The sequence below is a fragment of the Gigantopelta aegis genome, chromosome 3 (genome assembly GCF_016097555.1).
Source record: "Gigantopelta aegis isolate Gae_Host chromosome 3, Gae_host_genome, whole genome shotgun sequence".
Taxonomy (NCBI): Eukaryota; Metazoa; Mollusca; class Gastropoda; order Neomphalida; family Peltospiridae; genus Gigantopelta; species Gigantopelta aegis.
This window is the reverse complement of record NC_054701.1, coordinates 96288450-96301222: the sequence shown is the minus strand read 5'-3', so window position 1 is coordinate 96301222 and position 12773 is coordinate 96288450. Positions and strand designations below refer to the sequence as shown.

At 38.0% G+C, this 12773-nt stretch overlaps 1 protein-coding gene across 1 annotated transcript; it reads left to right on the top strand.

The window, feature by feature from the left end:
* The first annotated feature begins 3004 nt into the window (after positions 1–3004).
* On the top strand, positions 3005–8091 carry LOC121367133. Its single transcript, XM_041491282.1, has 4 exons — positions 3005–3130; positions 3688–3816; positions 6273–6476; positions 7717–8091. Exons 1-4 carry the CDS (start codon positions 3067–3069, stop codon positions 7800–7802), a joined length of 483 nt encoding a protein of 160 aa, XP_041347216.1. The 5' UTR covers positions 3005–3066; the 3' UTR covers positions 7803–8091.
* The last annotated feature ends 4682 nt before the right edge of the window (positions 8092–12773 follow it).

Here is a 12773-nt window from a genome sequence, read left to right as displayed (position 1 = left end):
TAGAAATGCAAGTCCTAGGTCTATTATACCTAGAAATGCAGGTCCTAGGTCTATTATACCTAGAAATGCAGGTCCTATGTCTATTATACCTAGAAATGCAAGTGCTAGGTCTATTATACCTAGAAATGCAAGCCCTAGGTCTATTATACCTAGAAATGCAGGTCATAGGTCTAGTATAGCCATTCATTCATGTTCTATGTCTATTATACCTAGAAATGCAGGTCCTAGGTCTATTATACATAGAAATGCAAGTCCTAGGTCTATTATACCTAGAAATGCAGGTCCTAGGTCTATTATACCTAGAAATGCAAGTCCTAGGTCTATTATACCTAGAAATGCAAGCCCTAGGTCTATTATACCTAGAAATGCAGGTCATAGGTCTAGTATAGCTATACATGCATGTTCTATGTCTATTATACCTAGAAATGCAGGTCCTAGGTCTATTATACATAGAAATGCAAGTCCTAGGTCTATTATACCTAGAAATGCAAGCCCTAGGTATATTATACCTAGAAATGCAGGTCATAGGTTTAGTATAGCTATTCATTCATGTTCTATGTCTATTATACCTAGAAATGCAGGTCCTAGGTCTATTATACCTAGCAATGCAATTCATATGTCTATTATACCTAGAAATGCAGGTCCTAGGTCTATTATATCTAGAAATGCAAGTCCTAGGTCTATTATATCTAGAAATGCAAGTCCTATATCTATTATACCTAGAAATGCAAGTCCTAGGTCTATTACACCTAGAAATGCAGTTCCTAGGTCTATTATACCTAGAAATGCAGGTCCTAGGTCTACTATACCTATAAATGCAGGTCCTATGTCCACTATACCTAGAAATGCAGGTCCTATGTCCACTATACCTAGAAATGCAGGTCCTATGTCCACTATACCTAGAAATGCAGGTCCTATGTTTACTATACCTAGAAATGCAAGTCCTAGGTGTATTGTACCTAGAAATGCAAGTCCTAGGTCTATTATACCTACAAATGCAAGTCCTAGGTCTATTATACCTAGAAATGCAAGTCCTAGGTCTGTTATACCTAGAAATGCAAGTTCTATGTCTTACGTTCGTTGGGAATGCTGGTCTGACTTCCAGGATATCGAAACCGGGCCTGACTTGCATTCCTGGACAATCAAAATTGAAGTCCAATGGTATACATACAAAGTAAATTATAATGTAAAAAGCAGTTTCCTTTCTGCTTATTTAATTAACTTAGGTTACTGGCGCCTGTCATTATTTAAATAGTTATTCCAATTTTTTCCATTTATTTTATTTTGAAGTGGATGTACCGCATTTGTATTAAATGAGCATAACCAAGGAATTTATCCATTACATTTTTACATGGATGTTACTAATATTCTGAGTGGAATGATTGAAATGCATGGTGAAGTTGTCAGGTCAGCTCATTTTTCACGAACGTATCTATCGTTTCCCCCTCACCCCCAGCACTGTTGGGAGTTAACCTCCCTTACCCCCACCCAACCCCGTCTCGTACGCTTATGGTGTTCCCAACAGCCAGGTATATTAATGCAGAAACCCTTTCCCCCATTCGTCTGTTATGCGTATGATGGTCAATGATAATCAGTTTTAAGTGTTGTGATGCTATTTGTAATTGTTCATCTATAAAAGGCATTTTTTTCATTAGTATGAAGGGTTCTTTTATGTGCACCATCCCACAAAACAGGATAGCACATACGACGGCCTTTGATATACCAGTCGTGGTGCAATAGCTGGAACGAGAAATAGCCCACTGATCCAACCGACGGGGATCGATCCTAGACCGACCGAGCTTCAAGCGAGCGCTTTACCACTGGGCTACGTCCCGCCCCTCTTAGTTGGATATAACAACGAAACTCAACCAGAAAGCATTCAGTGAAACATATACACAGGTCTTTACCATTGGGCTACGTCCCGCCCCTCTTAGTTGGATATAACAACGAAACTCAACCAGAAAGCATTCAGTGAAACATATACACAGGTCTTTACCATTGGGCTACGTCCCGCCCCTCTTAGTTGGATATAACAACGAAACTCAACCAGAAAGCATTCAGTGAAACATATACACAGGTCTTTACCATTGGGCTACGTCCCGCCCCTCTTAGTTGGATATAACAACGAAACTCAACCAGAAAGCATTCAGTGAAGCATATACACAGGTCTTTACCATTGGGCTACGTCCCACCCCTCTTAGTTGGATATAACAACGAAACTCAACCAGAAAGCATTCAGTGAAGCATATACACAGGTCTTTACCATTGGGCTACGTCCCGCCCCTCTTAGTTGGATATAACTAAAACGAAACTCAACCAGAAAGCATTCAGTGAAGCATATACACAGGTCTTTACCATTGGGCTACGTCCCGCCCCTCTTAGTTGGAACGATAACTACGAAACTCAAACAGAAAGCATTCAGTGAAACATATACACAGGTCTTTACCATTGGGCTACGTCCCGCCCCTCTTAGTTGGATATAACAACGAAACTCAACCAGAAAGCATTCAGTGAAACATATACACAGGTCTTTACCATTGGGCTACGTCCCGCCCCTCTTAGTTGGATATAACAACGAAACTCAACCAGAAAGCATTCAGTGAAGCATATACACAGGTCTTTACCATTGGGCTACGTCCCGCCCTCTTAGTTGGATATAACAACGAAACTCAACCAGAAAGCATTCAGTGAAGCATATACACAGGTCTTTACCATTGGGCTACGTCCCGCCCCTCTTAGTTGGATATAACTACGAAACTCAAACAGAAAGCATTCAGTGAAGCATATACACAGGTCTTTACCATTGGGCTACGTCCCGCCCCTCTTAGTTGGATATAACAACGAAACTCAACCAGAAAGCATTCAGTGAAGCATATACACAGGTCTTTCAAAGAGACGTTCATGTACAAAATTATATTATGATAAAAGTGTTTTCTCCTCCACGAGGTCATAAGAACTGACGTGAACCGTATAGACAATGTAAACTAGTGCAGTAGCTATAAACGCAGTGAGTACCCCAGCCATCTCTGTACTTATTTAACTTCCTGATGTACGGTGTATTACAAAATGTCGAACCACATGGTGTGTATGCTCCTCTTTACAATGTGGGCGTGTTGTCGTGTAACATCAGGTATGATTTGTGTGCACTATCACTATAGCTGTATCGTTACAAAGTACAAACTAATCGCGCCGAATTTACAAAGCCGGTTTTTGTCTTTCGACATACATTAACAGTGCTACAGCCAAAATGTTTACTTCGATAGAGAACAAAGAAATATTTTATATGCACTGCAGCACATCCCACAAAAGGACTTTGGTGTACAGTCGTGGGTCGTACAGTTTATCTAGGGAAGACGTGGAAAGGAAGATTTCTTTTTTATTCGATTTTATGTACAGATAGATATATGTATACTTTAGGTTAGTGTACTCCGGAAACATGTAATTGCACCCTGCCTAAAAACATCCTGCACCCGCCTTGTATGTGCACGATATGTTTACGATCAACAGTCTATCACGGTATTTATATTTTACCACCAAATGGTAATAACATTGCTTCATAAAGTGGACAGATTTTTCTAATGACCTGTTACTATACTCAAAGAACATCATGTCGTTGTCATTCCCAAATAGAGTACCAGTGAGTTTACAATGGGTTTCTATGATCTGTGTCACTATTTTCCTTTCTAGGAGATTGTCCAGACGGTCGGTATGGCGTAGACTGCAGCTACACGTGTCACTGTACTTCCGGTTGTGATGATGTCACAGGATGTTCTGGGAACTGCAAAAAAGGATGGTCTGGACCAACATGCAACATGAGTAAAAAATATATTAAACAGTTATTTGTATTATATCTTTATTACGTAATAACACATTTGTAATTTCTGAACCCTTAAACTTAGCAGTCAGATACCCAATTTCAAATACTTCACTGACCTGACTAATATTACGGATGTGTTTCCTGTGTTTAAATTAGAAATGCATAACTGAATGATAGAAATACAGAACGAACAAAAAAACCGAAAGGAAGAACGACCGGACACTGGGTCCGGTCCCTGGTATGAGCATATCCACTCAAGGTTCAGGCACGCCCACACTGGGTCCGGTCCCTGGTATGACCATATTCACTCACGGTTCAGGCACGCCCACACTGGGTCCGGTCCCTGGTATGACCATATCCACTCAAGGTTCAGGCACGCCCACACTGGGTTCGGTCTCTGGTATGACCATATGCACTCACGGTTCAGTCACGTCCACACTGGGTCCGGTCCTTGGTATTACCATATCCACTCAAGGTTCAGGCACGCCCACACTGGGTCCGGTCTCTGGTATGACCATCTCCACTCCAGGTTCAGGCACGCTCACACTGGGTCCTGTCTCTAGTATGACCATATCCACTCAAGGTCCAGGAACGCTCATACTGGGTCCGGTGTCTGTTATGACTATATCCACTCAAGGTATAGGCACGCTCATACTGGGTCCGGTCTCTGGTATGACCATATCCACTCAAGGTTCAAGCACGATCACGCTGGGTTCGGTCCCTGGTATGACCATATTCATTCAAGGTTCAGGCACGCCCACACTGGGTCCTGTCTCTAGTATGACCATATCCACTCAAGGTTCTGGCACGCTTACACTGGGTCCGGTCTCTGGTATGACCAGTGGCCCTTCTCAGTAAGGAAGAGGGATTTGTTGTTTAATGAATATTATTATTGCTACTACTGAGGAGGTTGTTGTTGTTGTTGTTGTTGTCATTGTTGTTATTGTTCTTGTTATCATTATTATTATTGCCCGGTATTGTTGTTGTTGAGGTGGAACGTAGCCCAGTGGTAAAGCGCTCGCTTGATGCCCTCGTTCTGTGATATGTGCTATCTTATCTGATGGTGCATATAAAACAATTCCTTGCTAGTAATTGAAAAATGTGGTGGATTTTCTCTCAATACGTCAACATATTTGACATGCAACAGCCGGTGATTAATAAATGAGTGTGCTCTAGTGGTGTCGTTAAACAAAACAAACTTCCTTTATTTGTTTCATTAGACAATGTTGTGTATACGGCTGCTGTATATATTGCCACTTCTATGTTAAGTGAAAAACATGGCGACTTCCATTACCGTTGTTTCTATGGAATTCTTCTTTGTACGTTATATTTAGCACGATGGACCTGAGCGCGAAAAGATCAAAGTACAAAAACGGTCATGTTTTAAACAATTTTTTTTTTTAATAAATGAAGTGGATCGGCGAACAGGCGATAAGCCTATATACTTGCGTCTGCACGAGATGATGTTACATACTGCATACATTTCAATGAATGACATAAAACATAACATTACAAAAATATCATTTCAGTCATTACATACAAATTACAAATACTGGGTTGGGTTTAAACATAGAATACACATATCTGAACCAAGCCAAGGACTGGCGCACATATATCTACATACATGAACTACATTATACATAATTATAATTTTAGAATGAAACGTGCAAAAGGTGTACCAGATTAAAGGGACATTCCTGAGTTTGCTGCACTTTTTAAGATGTTATCGACTAACAGAGACTTTTTAACGATTGTAGTTACATATAAAATATATGTTTCTGCATATATTATTAGTGGCTATAAATTAAACGTGTTTCTGATCGTTCTAATATTTGTACTAGGTTAGATTTCGTCTATTTCCTAAAATATATATGTTTTTCGTACGTACGAAATTATTTGAAGACAAAATCCAGTTTGGGCTTATTACAAATATTAAGACGACCAGAAAATCATTGAATATACAGACACTGATATTCTAAACAAGAAAATGTATTTAATATGTACGTTTAATCGTAGAAAGATGTTATTAGTCGGAAACATCTTACAATGCAGGAAACTCAAGAATGTCCCTTTAATATTATAACAGCATAGTAGAACATGCATAATTAATAAAGTAAATCGCTTTGATAAGATAATGAAATTGTGCACATATTGTACTATATTTAGGTTCAATTCGGATGGATCATCCTTGCTTCCAAATAGCATTGTTTTAATATCAAAACCGCTATAGTAAAAAACACAAAACATGATTGGGTGAATATGATCATACAAAGGATAACAGAACACAACGTGGACTGTATCGTAAAAAGAATGGCCACAACTACAATAAATAGACAGTGCAAATTAAAATAGGAGAAGCGGTTAGAACGATCGTAAACTGTTAAAAAGGCCTTGCGTATTTTATTATAGGTTATTATTATTATTATTATTATTATTATTATTATTATTATTTCAGATAATTTAGCGTTGAACAAACCTGCCTCCCAGAGTTCTCACTATAATGGGGACGAGACACCTTCATCAAATGGTGTTGACGGGGACTACACTGAGACGACATCGTGTATACTCACTGATGTATATCAAAATAACTCTTGGTGGGAAGTGGATCTGGGAGAACCACATTATATACATGAAGTGACTGTTCACTTCAGGACGGATTGTAAGTAGATATAACACATTTAAATACTGATGCATTCAGACACACAAACACACGCGCGCGCGCACATACACACAAACACACATATACACAAATAGTTTTATATATCAGGCTTTAACGTGTACAACACATACATATAGGTACATCATGGCGTAATAAGCTATAAAATGATCTATATAGGTAGCGGTATGATGTTCGGCACCAGTTTTTAGAAAAGAAAGTTTGGCTAGTTCGGAGCGTTTTTATGTGAAACGTTCATGATCATTGGAATTAAAAGCTTATATACCATCATTTAAAAGAGACATTCCTGAGTTTCAGTCGATTGTTATGATGATGCCAATCAAGAAAGAATGTTTATCAACTGTAATCTTATGTTAAATATATTTGTTTCTAAATAAAATATAAGCGACTATGTATTAAACGTGTTTCTGATCGTCCTAACGGGTTGTACTAGGTCAAACATAATGTTATTCCCCGATATATATTTTTGTCGTACGTACGAAGTTATTGGGATGCCAAATCCAGTTTGGGCTACTTACAAATATTATGACGACCAGAAACACACCGAATGTACAGACACTGATATTCTAAACAAGACAATATACTTAAGTTTAATCATGGAAATAGTGTATTAGTTGGACACATCTTACAATGCAGCAAGCTCAGGAATGTCCCTTTAATATCTTTGCTGATCACAAAAAGGAACACAATTAAGAGATATCACTACTATTATTTGTAAATATGGAATTTGTACGTCATTTCCCTAAAAACGTGACCATATTTGACCATCACACCAGGGCCTGTCATGTCATAAACTAGACATACTAAGCTTTCTAATGAGCTATAATATAGTCATATGGCTTTTGGAGGCATTAAACTTCATTTTTCAGCCACGTTTTGCTGTTACGCCGCTCTACTAATATCGGTATACTGTCATCCTGGGCACAACGTCCGATATATTATGTCAGAGATTTGGGCCAGGAATGTGACCAGTAATGCTGATCATTTGTGGTTATATTTTCAGACCGATATTGCAAGAATGGTGTTCGTGTGTACAGTTCTTTAATGGTAAACCAGACTAACACATGTCATCTGTGTGGTAATACAACGATAGCTAGCCTGGATGTAACACGTATTACATGTGACACCACGGCTCAATACATCACACTGTACCAGGGGACTAGTAACACTGATTTAGATATTAGATATCATAATTCAAATGTATTTTATTTTATATTTACAGATAAACCTCGCAGGAATGGTGTTCATGTGTATACAGTACGCGAACCAACCATAATTGCGTCTAGACGGCGACTCCGTCCAAGCTAGACGGCGTCTAGACTAGTCGGCAAAATTTTAAAATTTCCTGTTTAGACGGTTGATCGGCGGTAGCTGCAGACACTGAAAACGTGCACGAGCTACTTGATTTGAGCCTCTAAGCTTTTTTTGTAGGTTGTCAATTGCCACTACATGTTGTTATGAAGTAAAAAAAAAATAATAATAAAAAAAAAAAAAAAAAAAAAAATTATATATATATTTATTTCACGAGGGTTTTTTTTAAATCGCGATTGACGTGTTTACAAGGCATTCGCACTACATTGAAAATAATAATTAAATAATTGATTTTTATTAACCAATAGCCCTTGTAAATCGTTCAGTGGGAAACGATTACAATAAACAAACAATGAACAGGGGGAAACGAAAGAATAAGCTTGCTTTTGCGTACGTGATAATTAGCACAGCAATGGACAGTTCATTTCATTTGTGAGGGGATGTCGAATCTGTTTTTAGTTTACTACATTTAAAAAAGTTAAATAAATTATAATAATAATAAAAGAGAAAATGATAAAAATAAGTGTTTTTAAAAGGAGTGGGGTGGGGGGGATACTGCGTGTTAATAAATATTTAAAAATAATAATAAGTTTGCTTTTGCCTACGTGACGATTGTCATGAGCTGCTATGGATATTGTTTTATTTGTAGGAGGGAATCAGGTTCCCAGGTCCGTAGGAATAATATCTGGGGGAGGGTGCACAACTTAGCGGGAGATCACAACCCCCATAGTGTGGAGATGGGACACAAGCCATATTTTTACTTTTATTTTTGTCCTCGAGTGCAAGCGGGGCGGGCTGCTCTCTAGCACCCATTTATCTTTTCCTCCATTAAGTATACCAATATTACCTGTATACGTTCACCGCCGATGTGACCAACGATCTCAACGATCGCCGGTTACATGTCGTTTACGAGTTTTGTTAAATAAATGTGTGTTGGCGTGATTTCCAAAAAGAACATGGGTACAGGTTTTTTCTTGAGCTGTTGTTGTTTCAGGTTTATTCTCTCTAGCACCCATTTATCTTTTCCTCCATTAAGTATACCAATATTACCTGTATACGTTCACCGTCGATGTGACCAACGATCCCAACGATCGCGGGTTACATGTCGTTAACGAGTTTTGTTAAATAAATGTATGTTGGCGTGATTTCAAAAAAGAACATGGGTACAGGTTTTTTCTTGAGCTGTTGTTGTTTCAGGTTTATTCTCTCTAGCAACCATTTATCTTTTCCTCCATTAACTATACCAATATTACCTGTATACGTTCACCGCCGATGTGACCAACGATCCCAACGATCGCGGGTTACATGTCGTTTACGAGTTTTGTTAAATAAATGTGTGTTGGCGTGATTTCCAAAAAGAACATGGGTACAGGTTTTTTCTTGAGCTGTTGTTGTTTCAGGTTTATTCTCTCTATAGCACCCATTTATCATTTCCTCCATTAACTATACCAATATTACCTGTATACGTTCACCGCCGATGTGACCAACGATCCCAACGATCGCGGGTTACATGTCGTTTACGAGTTTTGTTAAATAAATGTGTGTTGGCGTGATTTCCAAAATGAGCATGGGTACAGGTTTTATCTGGAGCTATTGTTGTTGCAGATGTATTCTCTCTAACACCCATTTACCTTTTCCTCCACTAATTGTACCAATATTACCTGTAAACGTGTACCGCCGATTTGACCAACGATCACAACGATCGCGGGTTACATGTCGTTTACGAACTTTGTTAAATAAATGTGTGTTGGCGTGATTTCAGTTTGATTTGGGAAAACACCCCATAATAAAATACCCCTTTTTTCACCAGTAGCCATACATGCACACCAGTGTGTGTTTATACCGCCAAAGTTACAAACGATCGCCGGTCTGTGATATGCTTAGTTACATAAATGTGTTTACGTGATTTGCAAAAGGAACTTAGGTTACAGGTTTTATCTGGAGCTGTTTATTTTGCATGTGTATTCTCCACTAGTTGTACCAATATCATTATTTATTATTTCACTCGGGACATAAATTTGATAATAACTGGTAACTCATTTATTATCCTCTATACATGTATGTTTACCGCCGATTTGACCAACAATCACGAGTCGTTTCGTCTGCGAGCTACTTTGTTAAAGGGACATTCCCGACTTTGCTGCAATTTTTAAGATGTTATTGACTAACAGATACTTTTTAACGATTGTAATTACATATCAAACATATTTTTCTGCATAAAATATTAGTGGCTGTATATTAAACGTATTTCTGATCGTTCTAATATTTGTACTAGGTTAAATTTCATTTTATTTCCTAAAATAAAAAAAATTCGTACGTACGAAATTACTTGAAAACAGTTTGGGCTTCTTACAAATATTAAGACGACCAGAAACACATTGAATATACAGACACTGATATTCTAAACGAGAAAATATATTTAATATGCAAGTTTAATAGTAGAAATATTTTATTAGTCGGAAACTTCTTATAATGCAGCAAACTCAGGAATGTCCCTTTAATATCCTAAAAGGTACTGACATAATAGTCCTCATTCTCCCACTTTTCCAGTTACTCTGTTCACAAGGCCGGAAATGTGACATTTTAACACCTGAAATTCAAACTTTTCTCAGAGAATCAGGTTCAGACCGTGAAATATATTTATTTTCATCTCCCAGGCCATTGAACTGACACCATGCCCCCACCCTCTCCACGCCTTTCAAATACACCCCGTGGTCATTGTTATAGGCTATATCCCTCCCCACCCCACCCCCGCAAAAAAATCAAAATAAAATATTTTCACTTCAATTTTATTATGCACCGGCAGTAAGAGGACTACCACTATTCCAAGATTGGATTGACAAAATGAAGCTTGTTCGTGACCGCGCAGTCCTTGCAATATCAAAGCAACAGATAAAAAAAAAAACCCCCAACAACCCCGTATTCAAAATCCAGTTGACAAACTTGTTTTTATGTCATTGTCTGCATCTGCACATGCACATGCACATGTATGCAGGTGCTCGCAACCAGGTGTACGTACATGTGTTCTTACCATCTCTCCATACAGACCACCAAAGCAAGTACAAAGCTACACAGCAAAGAGCCATAAAACCGTATTGCGTAATGTGTATTCAGTTACATGTTCATGTAAAGTACGTAATTCGACAGTATTGTTCTGCTGGCTAACGCTTGGTGCCTGTGTTAAAGGGACATTCCTGAGTTTGCTGCATTGTAAGATGTTTCCCACTAATAAAACATTTCTACGATTAAACTTACATATTAAATATATTTTCTTGTTTAAAATATCAGTGTCTGTATATTCAATGTGTTTCTATTTGTAAGAAGCCCAAACTGGAATTTGTCTTAAATAATTTCGTACGTACGAAAAAATTTTATTTTAGGAAACAAAATGAAATTTACACATATTAGAATGATCAGAAACACGTTTAATATATAGCCACTAATATTTTATGCATAAAAATATATTTGATATATAATTACAATCGTTAAAAGGTCTCTGTTAGTCGATAACATCTTAAAAATTGCAACAAACTCAGGAATGTCCCTTTGATGGTTACATAATAGGAGGGGAAGGGGAAATGCAATACATTTGGTCTAATTCAGTCAATTCGGATCCCAGTCGAGGCATGGGATTTTTAATCCAGATACCGGCTCCAAACCCTAAGTGAGTGCTCCGCAAGGCTCAATGGGTAGGTATAAACCACTTGCACCAACCAGTGATCCATAACTGGTTCAACAAAGGCCATGGTTTGTGCTATTCTGTCTGTGAGAAGCACAAATAAAAGATCCCTTGCTGCCTATCGTAAAAAGAGTAGCCTATGTGGCGCCAGCGGGTTTCCTCTAAAAACCAAAAAATATTGTCAGAATGACCATATGTTTGACGTCCAATAGCCGATGATAAGATAAAAAAATCAATGTGCTCTAGTGGCGTCGTTAAATAAAACAAACAAACTTTACAAATAGTATGTAGTAACACGAAAATAACTGCGATTTGGCTTAGATGATAAAACGTTCTCAATTTCATGTCGGCTTTTTCTTTGACCTACAAGCCCAAGTCAAAACTAAAACAATGTTTATTGCTCAAGCAGCTCGTGCGTCTTGTATCAGGGACAGTTCTAACATTGTCTGGGTCACCATAATGGATTAAGTACTAGCCAGTGCACTGTTCGACGATTAGTCTTCGCAATAATTATTATCTTTTGGATATAAATTAATAAATTAATTGTGCTAAATAATACTAACTACATTTTTAGGGGTGATTTTAAAAAGTCAATGCAATAATTTGAATAAACAAAATCATGGGCTCCGTTTGTTTCGATGTTTGATCTCCCCGAGCAGTATGGTCTAATAGTGTGTATGTGAGAGAGATCAGATGACGTCACACTGTTGCAGCATGCCACCTTCATTGTATGTGACAATCGGTTGAATCGACCGTTGCCAAGCATGCAAATCGGGCCAGTTGTTCAAAAATTAATCACTGTGTAACCATTAGTTAAGAGAAATGATTAAAACCAAATATTAAATGACTTCAAAGAAAAAAAATTTGAAAAATATATTAAAATTTGACTTAGAACAGCATAATTAAAAATATATTAGGCTAACCCAGCAGTGGCCGTAGGAAGCTGCCAAAAGGGGGGGGGGGGGGGCGCACACACACACACACACACACACACACACATATATATATATATATATATATATATATATATATATATATATATATATATATATGCATGGATCATCAAAGGGGAGAAACAATCATCACACTGATGGTCAGTGTGGGGATTCTGTTCCAAGTTTCGTGCAGGGCCGTATTATCCACAAGGCTGACTACGCTGAAGCCTAGGGGCCCCACAGGTACTACGAGCCCGTCAATTTTTTATTTTTTTTTTTTTTTTTAATTAATTAATTTATTTACTTTTTTTTAACTTTTTTTTTGCTGAGGCACTGTAGTGGGGTGAAAGATTG

Coding starts and splice junctions, on each gene's coding strand:
- LOC121367133 (XM_041491282.1), top strand. CDS start 3,067: ATGTCGAACCACATGGTGTGTATGCTCCTCTTTACAATGTGGGCGTGT. Junction 3,131..3,687: donor GTGTTGTCGTGTAACATCAG/GTATGATTTGTG, acceptor TTTCCTTTCTAG/GAGATTGTCCAGACGGTCGG. Junction 3,817..6,272: donor TGGACCAACATGCAACATGA/GTAAAAAATATA, acceptor TTATTATTTCAG/ATAATTTAGCGTTGAACAAA.